The sequence below is a fragment of the Miniopterus schreibersii genome (assembly GCF_964146895.1).
Source record: "Miniopterus schreibersii genome assembly, chromosome: 12".
In the NCBI taxonomy this organism is placed as follows: domain Eukaryota; kingdom Metazoa; phylum Chordata; class Mammalia; order Chiroptera; family Miniopteridae; genus Miniopterus; species Miniopterus schreibersii.
Genome location: NC_138112.1, coordinates 25,598,697 through 25,612,755, shown reverse-complemented (window position 1 = coordinate 25,612,755; position 14,059 = coordinate 25,598,697). Strand labels below are relative to the sequence as shown.

At 40.3% G+C, this 14,059-nt stretch overlaps 1 protein-coding gene across 1 annotated transcript in view; it reads right to left on the bottom strand.

Annotated features, from left to right (window-relative positions):
- RAB38 (RAB38, member RAS oncogene family) overlaps window positions 1–14,059 on the bottom strand; it is a 45,171-nt gene that overhangs the window by 13,543 nt on the left and 17,569 nt on the right. The window contains exon 2 of the mRNA XM_081154298.1: window positions 12,052–12,332. Coding sequence (XP_081010424.1) covers window positions 12,052–12,332 — 281 coding nt within the window. The remainder of the gene's footprint in view (window positions 1–12,051; window positions 12,333–14,059) is intronic.

Sequence of the window (14,059 nt, the reverse complement as noted above, 5' to 3'; positions counted from 1 at the left end):
AAAACCTAAAGTTGCTACAATGCTCTAAAGACTCAACATGACCCCATTATCTACCTCCCTGACCTCATCTTTATCATTCTATTCAAGCCCAGCTCTCAGTTCCTGCTACAGGGCCTCTGCACATGCTACATACGCTCTCTGGACCATTCCCCTCCCAGGAATCGATATGGCTCAATACTGTCCCTTCCTCAAATCTTAAATTTAAAAATAAAGCACCTTCACCGTAAGACCTTCCCTGGTCAGTTGTCTAAAACTGCTCTCCTCTTTTTGAACTGCACCCTTACATCCCACCCCTATATGCCACACAAGCTCTAGACATCTTCCCTTCTTTAATTTTCTCCCTAGCACTTAGGTCATCTGACAAACTATATATTGCTTATATTTATCTTTTGATTACCTGTCTTATCCACTACAATGCAAGCTCCAAAAAGCAGGGATTTTTGTCTGTTTGTCAACTGGTATAGTCCTGGTGCCTAAAACAGTGCCTGTCACATAGAGGTGAGGTGCTCCATGATTATTGAAGAATGAATGAATAAAACTATAAAACAAGTAGTTAGATCATGAGATAATTCTGAACTACTATGCACATATGATTTTCCTGTGTTTCCATGCAATGGTAGAAGATATTATAGCATGATAATTTGGGGGTTAAGTATGGGGTTTCTATTACTATGGTAACATTAGACCTCTTTAGACTTTCATATTACATGGGTAATGCTAGGCACCCCGTTGCTGACACCCTCTCTTTATTTTGGGACCCTGGGAAACATGAAAGCTAAAAGACTCCCTGTGGTTCTCAAAGATTGTACCTGCACTAGAACATTCGAAATGACCAAGAGTTATACAAGTTCTCAACCAAGAACTTCCTTTCTCCAGAGCAATTTTTGATGGGCAAAATTATTCTCAAAAGATGACTTTACTTCATTTAGTTCAAGGAAATGGATTTACAACTCTTGAGTTTTCTCTCGTTGGCTTTTTCCAAAATACTCCTAGGACAATCTAATCAACTCAGAATATCCCTGGACATGTCTGGCTAACCTAGTTTTTAAACAGAACCACTTGCCCTGGCTGGTGTGGCTGTTACCTGGGAGTCATCCCCATGCACCTAGAGGCTGCTGGTTCCATTCCAGATCAGGGCACATGCCTGGGTTGCAGGCTTGATCCCCAAAAAGGGGTGTGCAAGAGGCAGCCGACTGATGTTTCTCTTTCATCAACATTTCTCTCTCCCTCTCCTTTCCTCTCTCTCTCTAAAATAAAATAAAAAATTATAAACAGTACCCCAACATGTTAGGTTGGTGAAGAGCTGCTCAAGAGCTGCTGCTGCTGGCTTCTTACTTATGTCTAATGGGATATTGATTTTTCCCCAATCCCTGCATGCTCCCCCAAGGAATCAATACCTCACTAGTCAGTGAAGCAGACGGAGATGAAATAGAAGACGTTGGGAGAGCAAGGCTGTCACCCATACATCTAAGGGTGCTTCAAAGATGGCAAACAAGACACATTAAAGAAGGTAACAGACCACAAAGCTGGGGACAAACAAATCAATACTGAAAAATATGAAATAACAGAGGAAGGGAGAAGTTAAGCATGTTAGTAACAAACCCTCTCCTGAAACAAGGAAGCAACCCTTCCTGGAAGGTTCTGGCAGTGGTCCTAACAGAGACAGAGCCTTGCCTATTTTTTTTTTCTTTTAGAAATAGAAGCTGAGCCTTGGCGAAGTGGCTTGGTTGGTTGGAGATTATCCTGTACACCAAACGGTTTCAGGTTTGATTCCCGGTCAAGGCACATACCTAAGTTGTGGGCTCGATCCCTGGTTGGGGCACATACAGAAGGCAACCGATGAATGTTTCTCTCTCACATCAATGTTTTTCTCTCTCTTTCCCTTCCTCTCTCTCTAAAATCAATTAAAAAAACATATCCTCCGTGCAGATTAAAAAAATAATAATAATAAAATAAAATAGAAGCTGAGATAGAAAGCACCAGGTAGATGCAGAATCAATCAGACCTGAGTTTAAAACCTTAGTTCCGACACTCACTAATTTTGACTTTGAGCAAGTTACTTGCATCCTGCTGTACTTTGGATTCCACATTATAAAATGAGGATAAAATAACTCGACTTTTAAAAGAAACTGTAATAATTAAACTATATAATAACTAAGATTGAGTCAGAAATAAAGGAGACAATCGATAAAAGGTCAAAGGGCATGGCCACCTTCTAGCTAATCATGACAGACTGAGGAAATGCATTTTTCTTTTCTTACCAAAACTCAAAAATGATTTCCAAGAAACTAAACACTTCAAATAGAGTCTCAAGAATGAAAATAATGAGAAAATGTGCATCAGCATTCAAGAGATTTCAACACATTTTTAGAAATCTGAAAGTAATGGAGGATAGCAGTGGGTTTCCTGGTGTGTACACAGCACGGTCTAAAAGCTGTGTAAAGGGAGATATGGACAGTAAGAAAGCTCAGTAATTATTCCCCCAGGATCCAAGACTCATGTATTGAGAGTGGCTGAAATCAGGGGGCCGGGTCAAGGTCAGAGCAGAGAATGTCAACAGCACCTTGTCCGGTTCTTCCATGTAGACCACCAGCAGCGAGGCATCTACGCCTCTAGGCAAGTACTGGCTTATCCTCTGAATAAGCAAAGAACAGAAACTTGAGACTCAAGAGACACCAAAAATTTTCCTATGTAGGTGGTGTGGGCCTGAAAAATGTGTCAACTGAAAGCCTGCCAATACGGCAGCCGGCTACCCCTCCCCGTCACAGAGCCCTGGCATCTTCCCCCCTCCCAGGAGAGATTTCTGTAGGAAAAAGACCTCCAACAGCCGACATCTGGGAGTCCTCCCGGACCACCAACCTAAAGTGAAATCCACTAATCGGCAATCGACACGGCCCCTAAACAACAGGCCTACTGTACACACAGAGCTTAGTATCTGCTTTTGATGGTCTAGTTCCTAATAAATGAATGTTCTGCCAGGGATCATCGCATGTTTAATGGGAACGATCTACATAAAATAGAGGAACAAAATGAACTGTAAGAACAACTCTAATGAAATATCTAATGCAAGAGACAAAAAACACTTTAGGAGACTAATTGGTATCTTCACAAACACAAGTAATTACATTCTTAACTGAAAACAGGATTCTATGAAAAAGAATAATTGGAATCGGAAAGCTCTTCAAATTAAAAGTATGATTGCTGAAATTAAAAATTATAATAAAAGATTGGAAAATAACCCAAAGAAATGTAAAAAATGAAATGAAAATTGCAAAGTGCTGAAAATATGAGGGGAGAAAAAGCATAGAAGGTGCAGACTTAATTCAGGAGGTTACACCAAACCAGGAGTTCCAGAAAGAAAGAACAAAAAAAAATAAAGGGGAGAAAACTGCCAAAGGAATATTTCTCAGAACATAAGCTGAAAGAGCTCACAGAGGGCCCAGCACAATTAACAAGCAAAGGTTCACACAGAGCATAGGATTGTGGAATTTCAGATTACCACGGGTAAAGAGATGATCAAACATTAAGAAGATAACAGCTTCTCCTTCGAGGGCTCTCATAGAGGCCAGCAGTTTTTATGGAACTTCATACTATATTATAAATATTCATTTATGTCAGTTTTCTTCCAGGAGACTGGGAACTTCTTAATGGGAAGAAACGATGCCCTTTATCGTCAGTGCCCCAGAGCTTAGAAAAGTGCCTACCTGAATACTACCTGAAAAATAGCAGTTATTCAAGGAACACTTCAGGAATGAATGAATGAATGAATGAATGAATGAATGAATGAAGTGTAACACAATGCATCTTAACCAGTGTGCATATGAAAATCACCAAAAAACTGTTTTCCAAAATCATACATTCTATGCCCCTACAGGCATCTCTAAGAGTAGGGTCGAGGTGTCTTAAATTTTAACAAGCTCCTCGGGTGTTCCTGATGTACAACTCTGTGCAAGAATCACAACTCTGTTCATTGGACAGAGCTCTGGACTAGATCTGAAGTCTAGGCCTGGTTTCTCCAATACAAGTCAATAAAATGTCTCTCCATTTCATTATTAGTAAAAAAAAAAAAGAAAAAAAAGAGAGAGACAAATATGATAGTCATTGTGTTTGGCTCAAATGACAGCAGCTGAAACAAATGATAGATACGTGTCAAACACAATTATGAGAGTTTCAGTGAGCAGAAAACTGCTAAATTCTGGTTCTGGGTTGTGAAGGAGGAATCAGTGAGATAATAAGATCCACAAGCTAATGGTAGGGTCTGCAGGATGCTACACACCATTACCAACCAAAGAATTCCGCAGTTTCCAGCCCAGGGTGCAAGGAATTAAGGGGGGCTGTTCCCTCATCTTAATTTTTCTTCTCTACTCCCCCCAGTGCGCTGTGTGGCACTACAATCCCTGCTGTGTAAAGTGTCTAGAGATTTCTGGATGAAAGGAGTTACATAATGTGGAGTCCTCCTGGGAAATACAGCAGTCAATTAATTTTTCTGCTTCTACACAGCTCTCTAAGTATGGAAATGCTCCCTCGAAGGGCAGGAAAAAGAATAACACAGTAAAAGAATCTTCTGAACGAGTCCTTGAGAAGCAGCGCAACAAACAATTCTGTTGCATCCAATAAACAGCGACTAAGTGATCACCCTCCGTGTGCGAGCCACTGTGTAGAAGACAAGGAGGATTTCACAGCCCAGTGCAGGGCTCAGGCCCATCAAGAAAAGTTGAACGGAACTGTGGTAAGAGACAGGACAGACTGCCCGCCTGACAGTCAGCGACAGGTGATGCTTGAGCCAAGTCACGAAGGCAGAGTAAGAGGCAGGTGAACAGCGGAAGGAAGCGTGTTCCAGGCAGGGAGAAAATAAAGAAGTGAATAGGTTAGTGTCGCTGGAAGATAAACAGAAGCACAGAGTAGCCAGAGGCAGGCCTGGGGAGGCGGAGAACGGCTGGGATTTCCAAGGTCAGGAACAAGGAGCTTAAGGATGAGTGACTGTGTACAGGGGCATGGCTTGGATGGCTGGGTGGATGTGACAGCTCCAAACCAGAGGCTCTGATCTGCAGAAGAGCTGATACAGTCAGTTTCAGACATAGGTATGAAGAGTTGTCTGGGTGATATCCAAAGAAACATGGAAACTTGAAGTTTGAGAAAAAAGTCATGGCTAGAGAGGGGGATTCAGGAGGGAAGAATCTGGTTGTAACCGTTCCCTGGATCTGAGAATGGAGACATGGTCTACATGAAGACTGGGGACCACATTCAGTGTGGTCGGCACCCAGCTGCACGCAGGCAATGTTTTCCTTCCCAAAGGAACTAGGGCTCTACCTGCTTTTTCCATCTTCCATCGCCTACACTTTCCGCATAGCTCATCTCGGCTTCGGATTAAGCTCAAGATAGAATAGGGCCTGAGGAGCATCTTCCTACTTTGAAATTCAGAAGACAGGCACATGGATCTTTTCCTTAAAAGATTTTTACAGAAATAAATATAATAGGGAGCTATGGTTATATCCTCTGAGAGTCCATTTCTATTTCCCTACAATGTCTTAGTTGCAGTTGGATTTCAGATTATCCAGTAAATTATACGCATAGACCTAGACAACCTCTGGAGAACTAATTAACTAAAGATAAAAATTTAAATGTTATTATTAATTTTTAGTGATTCTTAAGCAAATGAGTAGCTTGAGTTTGAGACTCTTGTACTTAAGCTACTCTCAACTTCAAGGAACTATTCTGTTTTTCATGTAGGACATTAAGAATCTGTCAGAGCAACGATTCAAAGAGCTATGCTACAGGCTAGTACATGATCGTGACTATTAAACATTTCCTTTGAACGATGCCTCCTTACCTTTGCTGATTTTAGATCTCAGATTGAGCCCTTTCTTTTATGTCCCTAAGTTCAACCAGCTCTGATCAGATCAGCGAAAAATGCAGGGTTAAATGTGCTGTGACCAATTAAGTCAGCGGAGGCACATTGTACAACCTTATAAATTCTTTGGAGATGGGTACCTAAAACTTGGAATACCTATTTCCCATAGGGAGTTTTAACAAGAAGACATTTTAAGAATAAGAACCGGCACCTAATAGCATGCTCTGAACTCAGAAAGGGCTCAGTATACATTGTTCAGAGTGCAGACCTGGACAGTCAGTAATTTAATACAAATTGTGTTGAATCAATGAATCCATCAGTGATGGTCGAGAATTTTTTCATTGGTTTGATAGTTGAAAAATGGGAATAATCAGAGATCATCTACTACCCAACTTAAAAATAGATTTTTAAAAAATGATGTTCTATACTCAATCCATTAAAAAATGAATTAGAATAACTATCTACTCATACCCAAGTGTAATTATCTATACATTTCCAGTTTGTATAAATACTTTATGTATAAGTGCACATTTCCTTAGAAGCCTATAAAAAGAAATGATGTGTGATACTTCTCTTAGAGCAGCTACCAGAAAACTAGCCACTTCTTAACTGCTGCATATTTCAGCTTTGCAGAGCAATTTAAAAATAATGATAATAATAAAAGCTCAGTAAACTCAATAAAACACAGAGAATTTTTCCTCCACATGAAAATTTTAAGCCAGCATGTCCTAAATGTGTTCCACTGTTCTGTTAAGTGTTCTATGTGGCCAAAAACATTTAGGAACTGCTGCACGGTGTAGTCCCCTTTTGGAGGAGATAGTGAAAAAGCCATTATGTGTATGACACACCATCATTTCAAAAATCCACACTGACATAGGACATATCTTGATTTTAAAATATTAATATATAAAGGAACAAAAAGTACGTTAGAATAAAAAAAAAAAAAATAGGTAGTAACCTAATTAATATAGCACCTAAGTCTCAACTGCTTTTTTCTTAAATAGTAATGAAAATAATGCCTACTTTATAAGATCCTGCTAATGACTGAATGAGCTCATACACATAAAAATCTTCGCACAAAGCTAACATATAGCAAATGGCAAGAAACAGAGCCACTGTTAGTACTGCAGATTCTGAATGCACATTACAATGTCAACGTCCTGAGAAGTCCTGCAGCGAGAGAAGAATTTGGTTAAATTGGTTTTCTCAAATGTATTTGACAATGTATATGAATCCAGGTTCTTAGTTGTAAGATATAGAAGCTGATAATGAAGTAGTTTATTCAAGGATGTTGGGTAGCTTCCAGAATTATTCAGTAGTATAGAGAAATAGGCTTCTAGAAACTTAAACCCCACATAGAACAGGTCTGATGAGGACATGGCTACAGCCACCACTGAGCAGGAATAGGTCCTATAATCTGCAAATCTCTGAGAAACTCACCTGAATACAACTCTTCCTGGGGCCACCAGGGATCCTGTTTTTTGTGTCAAGCACAAGACCCTGAAAACTCTGCTGTCTACCAAGGATGGAGGCCTGCTCTGCCACTGCCCTGCCTAGAAAAAATGGATTCTGCATTGCACCTTTTTCCTCTAGTTGCTTACTTCTGGATCAATATGCTTGGTGGAATCTAGAAAGCATAGGAAGAGAGTTTAATGGGTTCTTTCTGGGGAAGTGAGCCTGAATGGCTAGAAGTTCCCCAAAGATAGCAAATGTATTTAATAGTTGCTGAAAAGCCAAAACACATGAAAGATTTCCACTACCCTGCAAAACACCTACTCTTCCCCCTGAAAAACTAACTTCCTGTAGAGAACACGACTGGACATATGTCTTCCTTCTCTCTGCAGAACATCAACATTCTTTTTAGCTTCAGGGAAGAGACTCAAACTGAGCAAAATTTGAAGAAAGCTTCTTCCTAGGCACCCATTGATCTTAGAACATTCTGAGAAGAGGGTGGGCCTAAAAAGTCACTTTAAGTAGGACAAAAGAAGCCAAGGAAATCTGCCAGGAGGAGGGCAGAGGAGGAGGGGCCAGGAGAGTTTTTCTTTCTGTGAGTTTGGTTCCTGACCCACAAGAGGACGAATAATGCTTGTTCCGTTATTTCCCATCTACACTGGTGTTCTCCTGGTGTCCTGTTCCTGAACACAGTCACACACCAATCACTGCATCAGAAGAGCTGGATGGAGCAACCTGGAAAGGGCTGATATACAGAAACAGACCCTTGTGCCGAGTGCAGGTGCTGTGCACCTCAGAGCCACACACAGATGGTGACACCCAGGCCAGCGGGTGGGCTGTGGAAACACATAATAGGGATGACAGTGATGATGAAGGTGCGTGTCTGTGTGGGATCAAACATAACACATCCAGGGACACCATATATATTATGTCACTTCTTGCTCAAAGCAACCCTAGGAGGTGGGTGGCTACAGTCAGAGTGAATCTAAAAGGAGCAGCTGGTAGAGATTCCAGCAATGAGCACCAAGAATGCAGCAGGTAAATGAGTCAGCAGATAGCGGAGCCCCATCAGTCACTGAGATGGGCCCATAAGACAGGAATCACAACTTTGGGGATGCACTGACAAAGGCAGGCCAGGCTCTCATTCTAAAAAGACAAATCTACCGAAGCGTATTGTAAAGACTGGGCTTGGGCATAAGGATGCATAAAATAGCCATTAGTAGAGCTCAGGTGTGATGTGGACAGAGTAATGTATTGGAGCTCCTGATCTATAGGGTGACCATGACAATTTTTTTTAATCCTTACCTGATGATATGTTTTTATTGATTTTTAGAGAGAGAGGAACAAAGAGAGAGAAAGAGAAACACCCATCAGTTGCCTCCCGCACACGCCCCAAATGGGGATCAAACCTGCAACCCAGGTACGTGCCCTTGACCTGGAATTGAAGCCGAGACCCTCCAGTGTGCAGGCTGACACTAACCACTGCACCATGCTGGCCAGGGCTCTTTCCTTTGGTTTTAATATTGGAAGACATGAAGTAAAAAATCAGAGATGCTAGCATATATTTAATTTTCCTTTCTTCTCTCTCAGTTCACAGACAGAAGCTACCAGGATTGTTCCAGCAACAGCACAGGGCATGAAGGCTCTCATGGAAAGTTCCTCCAGAAGGTTGAAGAGCAAGAGGGTCAATTTGCCTGGGCGATGGGGTCAGCGGTAAGATGGAGGCTGGTCTCAATGACAAACTCACCCTGCTAGTTTCAGCTCCAGAGACGGAAAAGGCGAGGGTGATACCCACAGGGTTTCTGCCTTTGGCTTGTTAGACATTTCAGAGGCAGAAAAAAGGAAATCAGATGTTTATCATCAGACTGCCTATGACGTCATTCAAGGACTCTAACTGTTGGCAGATTCACTTTCTAAGAGAAAGGTCTCTATGGCAAATGTTCCTGACCCCAACTGTAATCAAAGAATGAATCGGTAGCTGTCTCCAAATGCCATCTGTTTCAGGCCAACAGTGTGACCTGGGCCTCCGTTTTGTAAATGCAGTAACACTATCCTCAGAAAGCAGGCAGAGCTTTGTGAGATGCTTTAAAAAAGGCCGTTCTGAACGCGGACACTCCAGCAGGCCAATGCTGCCGTATCACCCCTGAGCTTCCAGGCGTCCGCTGTGAACACCAACCTGGCACTGGGGAGCTGCTTTCACTAGTGAGATCTTCAGAAGGGCAGCTCCAATGGCAGCATGTCTGGGGAAAGAGAAATGTTGGCTGCAGGTTCTGCCTTTTACAATGAGGCCTGTATCCTTTTGCTTCTATTAACAGCTGAGTGCGCTTTAGGCTTGTGGAACCCCCTCCACTCTATCTCTGCACAAAGTTTCTCATCCAAGTTTACATTTGCAGAGATTTAGAGGATTATATAGAAATCCAGGATGGAGGGTCAGCGGGGCCTTAAGTTAATGAGCATAATGACCCTGAGCAGAGTTCAGCACAGCAATGGTCAGCGTGGGGGGAGATGTCCAGGCAGCCTCAGTCCCACAGGCAATTTCAAACCCCCCCCCCCCAAACCCACAGGCTTCTTCCTTTCTTTTCTTTTTTTCTTGCTAGCACTTATTCACTATCCATCACCCCATATATTTTACCTATGTTTCGTTGTTGTTATGATTATACATGAAGTCAGTTTTGTAAATACCTCTGTTCCTAGTCCCCGCTGTATCACAAGTGCTCAATCATTTCTGTTTAATGAATAAATAATGGAAGATTCCCCTCCCTCTTTAAATTCAAGTCATTCATTTAGTTTTCCCTTCAGATATAAAGTAACCAATTGAGAAAAAGGGTCCTCCAAAATCCTACTTCCGGGCTGAAAAGGGACTCTAGAGAAAGAAAGGAATTTGAAGGACTACACAGGAGCTGTGGAGTAAAGTTGAGGGTGCGGCTAAGAGATAGGAGAATTTTTTAAAAAGCCAGTCTAACATCCAAAAATCAGACCATACAAAATGTAATATTTTCTTAAATTTCTGCAACTTAATCACACCTGTGAGTTTTGCTCTACCTGTCTCTCTTTACAAAAATTAATTCTTTAAACAAGCAAACCAAAAAGGTTCAGTGACAACCAGGATGCAGAAAATGATAAATATACTGTGTCTTAAATAAAAGGAAACAGCCTAAAAAATAGAGAAACAAGGAATTTTAACAGGAAAGAAAGGGGAAACATGCACTGAGACCCTCAGAAGGAAAACGAGGAACTGGGAAGTAACTTCTAAATGTAAGTTCAGCTAGAGACAGCACAGAGAGAAGGTAGGAAGTGAGGCGTGGCCTGAAATGGTGGAAACAAAAATAATCCCAACTAGGACAGAAAGTGTCACCCCCGTCTCCATTGTCTCCCAATCCAAGCAGCTGCTTAATCCTACTGTTTCCACTTGAGTAATATTCTCAAATCAGGTTTTCCTTTCCATCCCCAAAGCCATTAGCTTGGTTCAGAGGCTTGTGGTTTTCCCATAGCAATGAAATAATGACCATGCCGCTCTGTCTCCAGGTTTACCCACCTGGAATCTATCTTTCCCTAGCCTCCAGGGCAAATCTGACTATTCTACTCTCCAGTGTAAAACCAGTCAGAGGTCTCCCCTCAACCTATCAGAATGATGTCCATTCAAGTTATATTTTCAAACCATTCTCTGATAATGCACACAAATATTCACAATTTTTGCCTAAGTGTGAATTCCATAATTAGAAATTGTACAAAGACAATGCCTATCTTTATTGATAGCTGAACCTCAAATAACTAGCTTGTGCCTGCGCTCCACAAGTACTTAATACCCATTCCACAAATAAATAAAAATGGAAAAAATCATGATATAAAACTGTAGAATGCAGTCCTAATAATGTAAAACACACACATCTATGCATACAGAAAATATCAGAAAAATAGAGCAAAACATTTATTTATATTTATGCATTTTTTTAACTTTCAAAATTACCATTAAAGTTTTTTCCCTCCTCTGATAATGAGATACAAAAAAAACAAACAAAAACAAAAGGGAGCAGAGCAAGAATCATATACCTGACAAATCAGAGAGCAGCGGGGTTTAATGGGAGGTACAACACACTCATCACCCACAGAGCCTTCACCTTCCAGCTCTGGCTCTGCCCCACTCCCCGTTTCCCGTTTCCCCTCAGCCACCCAAGAAAGTGACCAGAGCCAAGCCACACATGGTCTTCACATATATACTTGCTGTCTACTCTCGCTCCACTACCCTAGTATTGCCAATGTCACAGTCTGTGTTCCCGCCATCTTTTCATTTCTAGGGCACAGCACAATTCTTGGTACAGAAGAACATATTTTATGTTGATGGAGTCAATTAACAAATACATGAATAAGGCAGAAACACTGAATGTGTGGCCCATTTCTTTCATTTATTCTAAAATCATACTTACCTAATAGGGTTGTTAAGAGGATTAAATCAGAAAAAGCTTGTAAAACATGCCTGACACAGAAGCACTCAATAAACGAAAACACTTATTAACTATTATCAACAGGATGATGTACAGGATGCTTCGCTCCCTTAGCCACAATCATCTTAAATTGTGGATAACAGTTCCTGCCCCGCCCATCTCACCGCTTGAGGTGAGAAAGTACTTAAAGCAGTTTGGGAACTATAAATCATGAGACAAACACATATTATTATCGTGATGATGATTACATGCCATTTTCTTTGTAAGTCTTGCCTACAATAAGTTTATCATTTAAGGTGACATTACCTTTGCTGATGTTTCGAACCATCCTACGAAGCCATGCTCCTTGCAGAACTGGTCCATCTTGAGGCCATTGTTCATGAGCATATCCTTCCCCTGGTCACATTTGTTGGCCAACAAAACCACGGAAACCGGTTTGCCATTAGGGAGACTTAACTTGGAGTCCAAATCATTTTTCCACTTTGTCACTGCTTCAAATGTAGCTGGCCTGGTGACATCGAAGACAATGAATGCACCCATGGCTTCTCGGTAATAGACCCTTGTCATGTTTCCAAATCTTTCTTGACCTATCACCGAAAAGAAACAGAAATCAAAAACGTATTGCAGTTATAAAACAAATATATTGCGACCTTATGAGGCCTCCGGTAAGAGCTGATCACTTAGTAAAGTGCTTCATTGCTTATCTTTAAGGAAGGAGCTAAATACGCAATCATACAGCTTTGTTCTTGATCTTTGAATCTAGAGGGGATTCACTCACTTAACAAGTATTTAATTGAAACTTCTGTGTACCATGTTATGTTCTAGAACTGTGCTAATATAGTATCCCAGTAGCCACATATGGCTCCTTAAGTTTAATTAAAACTAATTAAAATTTAAAATCAGTCATGCTAGTTAGCTACATTTTAAGTATTCAACAACCACATGTGGGTAGTGGCTACAGCATCACACAACTCCTATACCTAACATTTCTATCATCACAGAATATCCTATTGGACAACACTGTTCTCAATACATGAGATTAATACATGGGATACAATGATTAAAACATGAAAATCCCTGTCATCGTGGAGATTACATTTTAGTGGGGTGATACATTATAGTGATAAACATAATAAATAATGTAGTATATTTAAAAGGTAGCCACAGTCATCTCTAATTAAGGATAATCATAAGAACTAGCATTTATTGTGTCTTTACTAACCATCAGAAATGTAATTTACATAAATGATCATAAAGGTACAATTACTGTTCCCATTTTAAAGTGAGAAAATTGAGACTTAGTGAGGCTAAATAACTTGTTAAAATTACACAGATTAATAAACTTTGGAAGTTGGAATTCGATTCTGAGATTTTGAATACAGAGTCCAGTCATTTATCAATACTGAATATTCTAAACTAATAAACCATAGTCCTGTACTAGCTGTCCTCCAGGCTTTCATACCAGGAGTGTCCCATTCAACTCAATTGAACAGATAACAGATATTTACGTGTCGATGCCAGTCCTAAATAAGGAAGAGGTTTGGTCTTTTTTAGAACAATCACCTGGAATAAATTTCACTCTGCTTCTCAATTTTCTAAGTGAATTTTCACAAGTTTATTAAACACTCTAAGTTTAGCCTTCCTCATGGGCAAAATGGCAATAATAATATGCGCCTCAAAAGGCTGTCATAAGAATGAAATGAATTAACATGTGTAAAACACCCAGCACGGTACATTGAAACTAGCTAGTACTTAAGTTTTCCCCCTTTTTCTCCAGCATGTTAAAAATTATAAAATATAATATGATACAGATAGTAAAACCATAGTTCCAGACCAGAGTTTACAACAAGAAATTACAAGTATTTCAGCTGATTAACAAAAATGAACAAAATCCAATTGCTTGCCACTCTGTCCACCAGTAGCTGCTGAACACAGGGACTAATGAAAACTGGGTTTATATTTTCTGAACCAAAAACCTCCAGAGGTATATGATCAGACAAAGGAGTTTTATTTTGATTTGAGAATTTATGTTCAGAGTCGTATAAAGTTAAATAAATTAAAACAAAGTCAGATATGTATTCAATTAGTCAACATATCTTAAAAACAATTAAAATGCTGAAACTGACATGTATCTAAGAACATACAGGTCAAGATAACTCTGAGAACACTGGACGCTTACCTTGGAGCTCAAGGTTTCATGATGCTGAGTTTTTATTCAAGCTACCAAACTCTTTCCTAGGTTGTTCTGTTCATATTGGCATTAGCATTGCAGATTGTAAGAGAAAATGGTCCATAAGCCACAAGCACTAAGTGA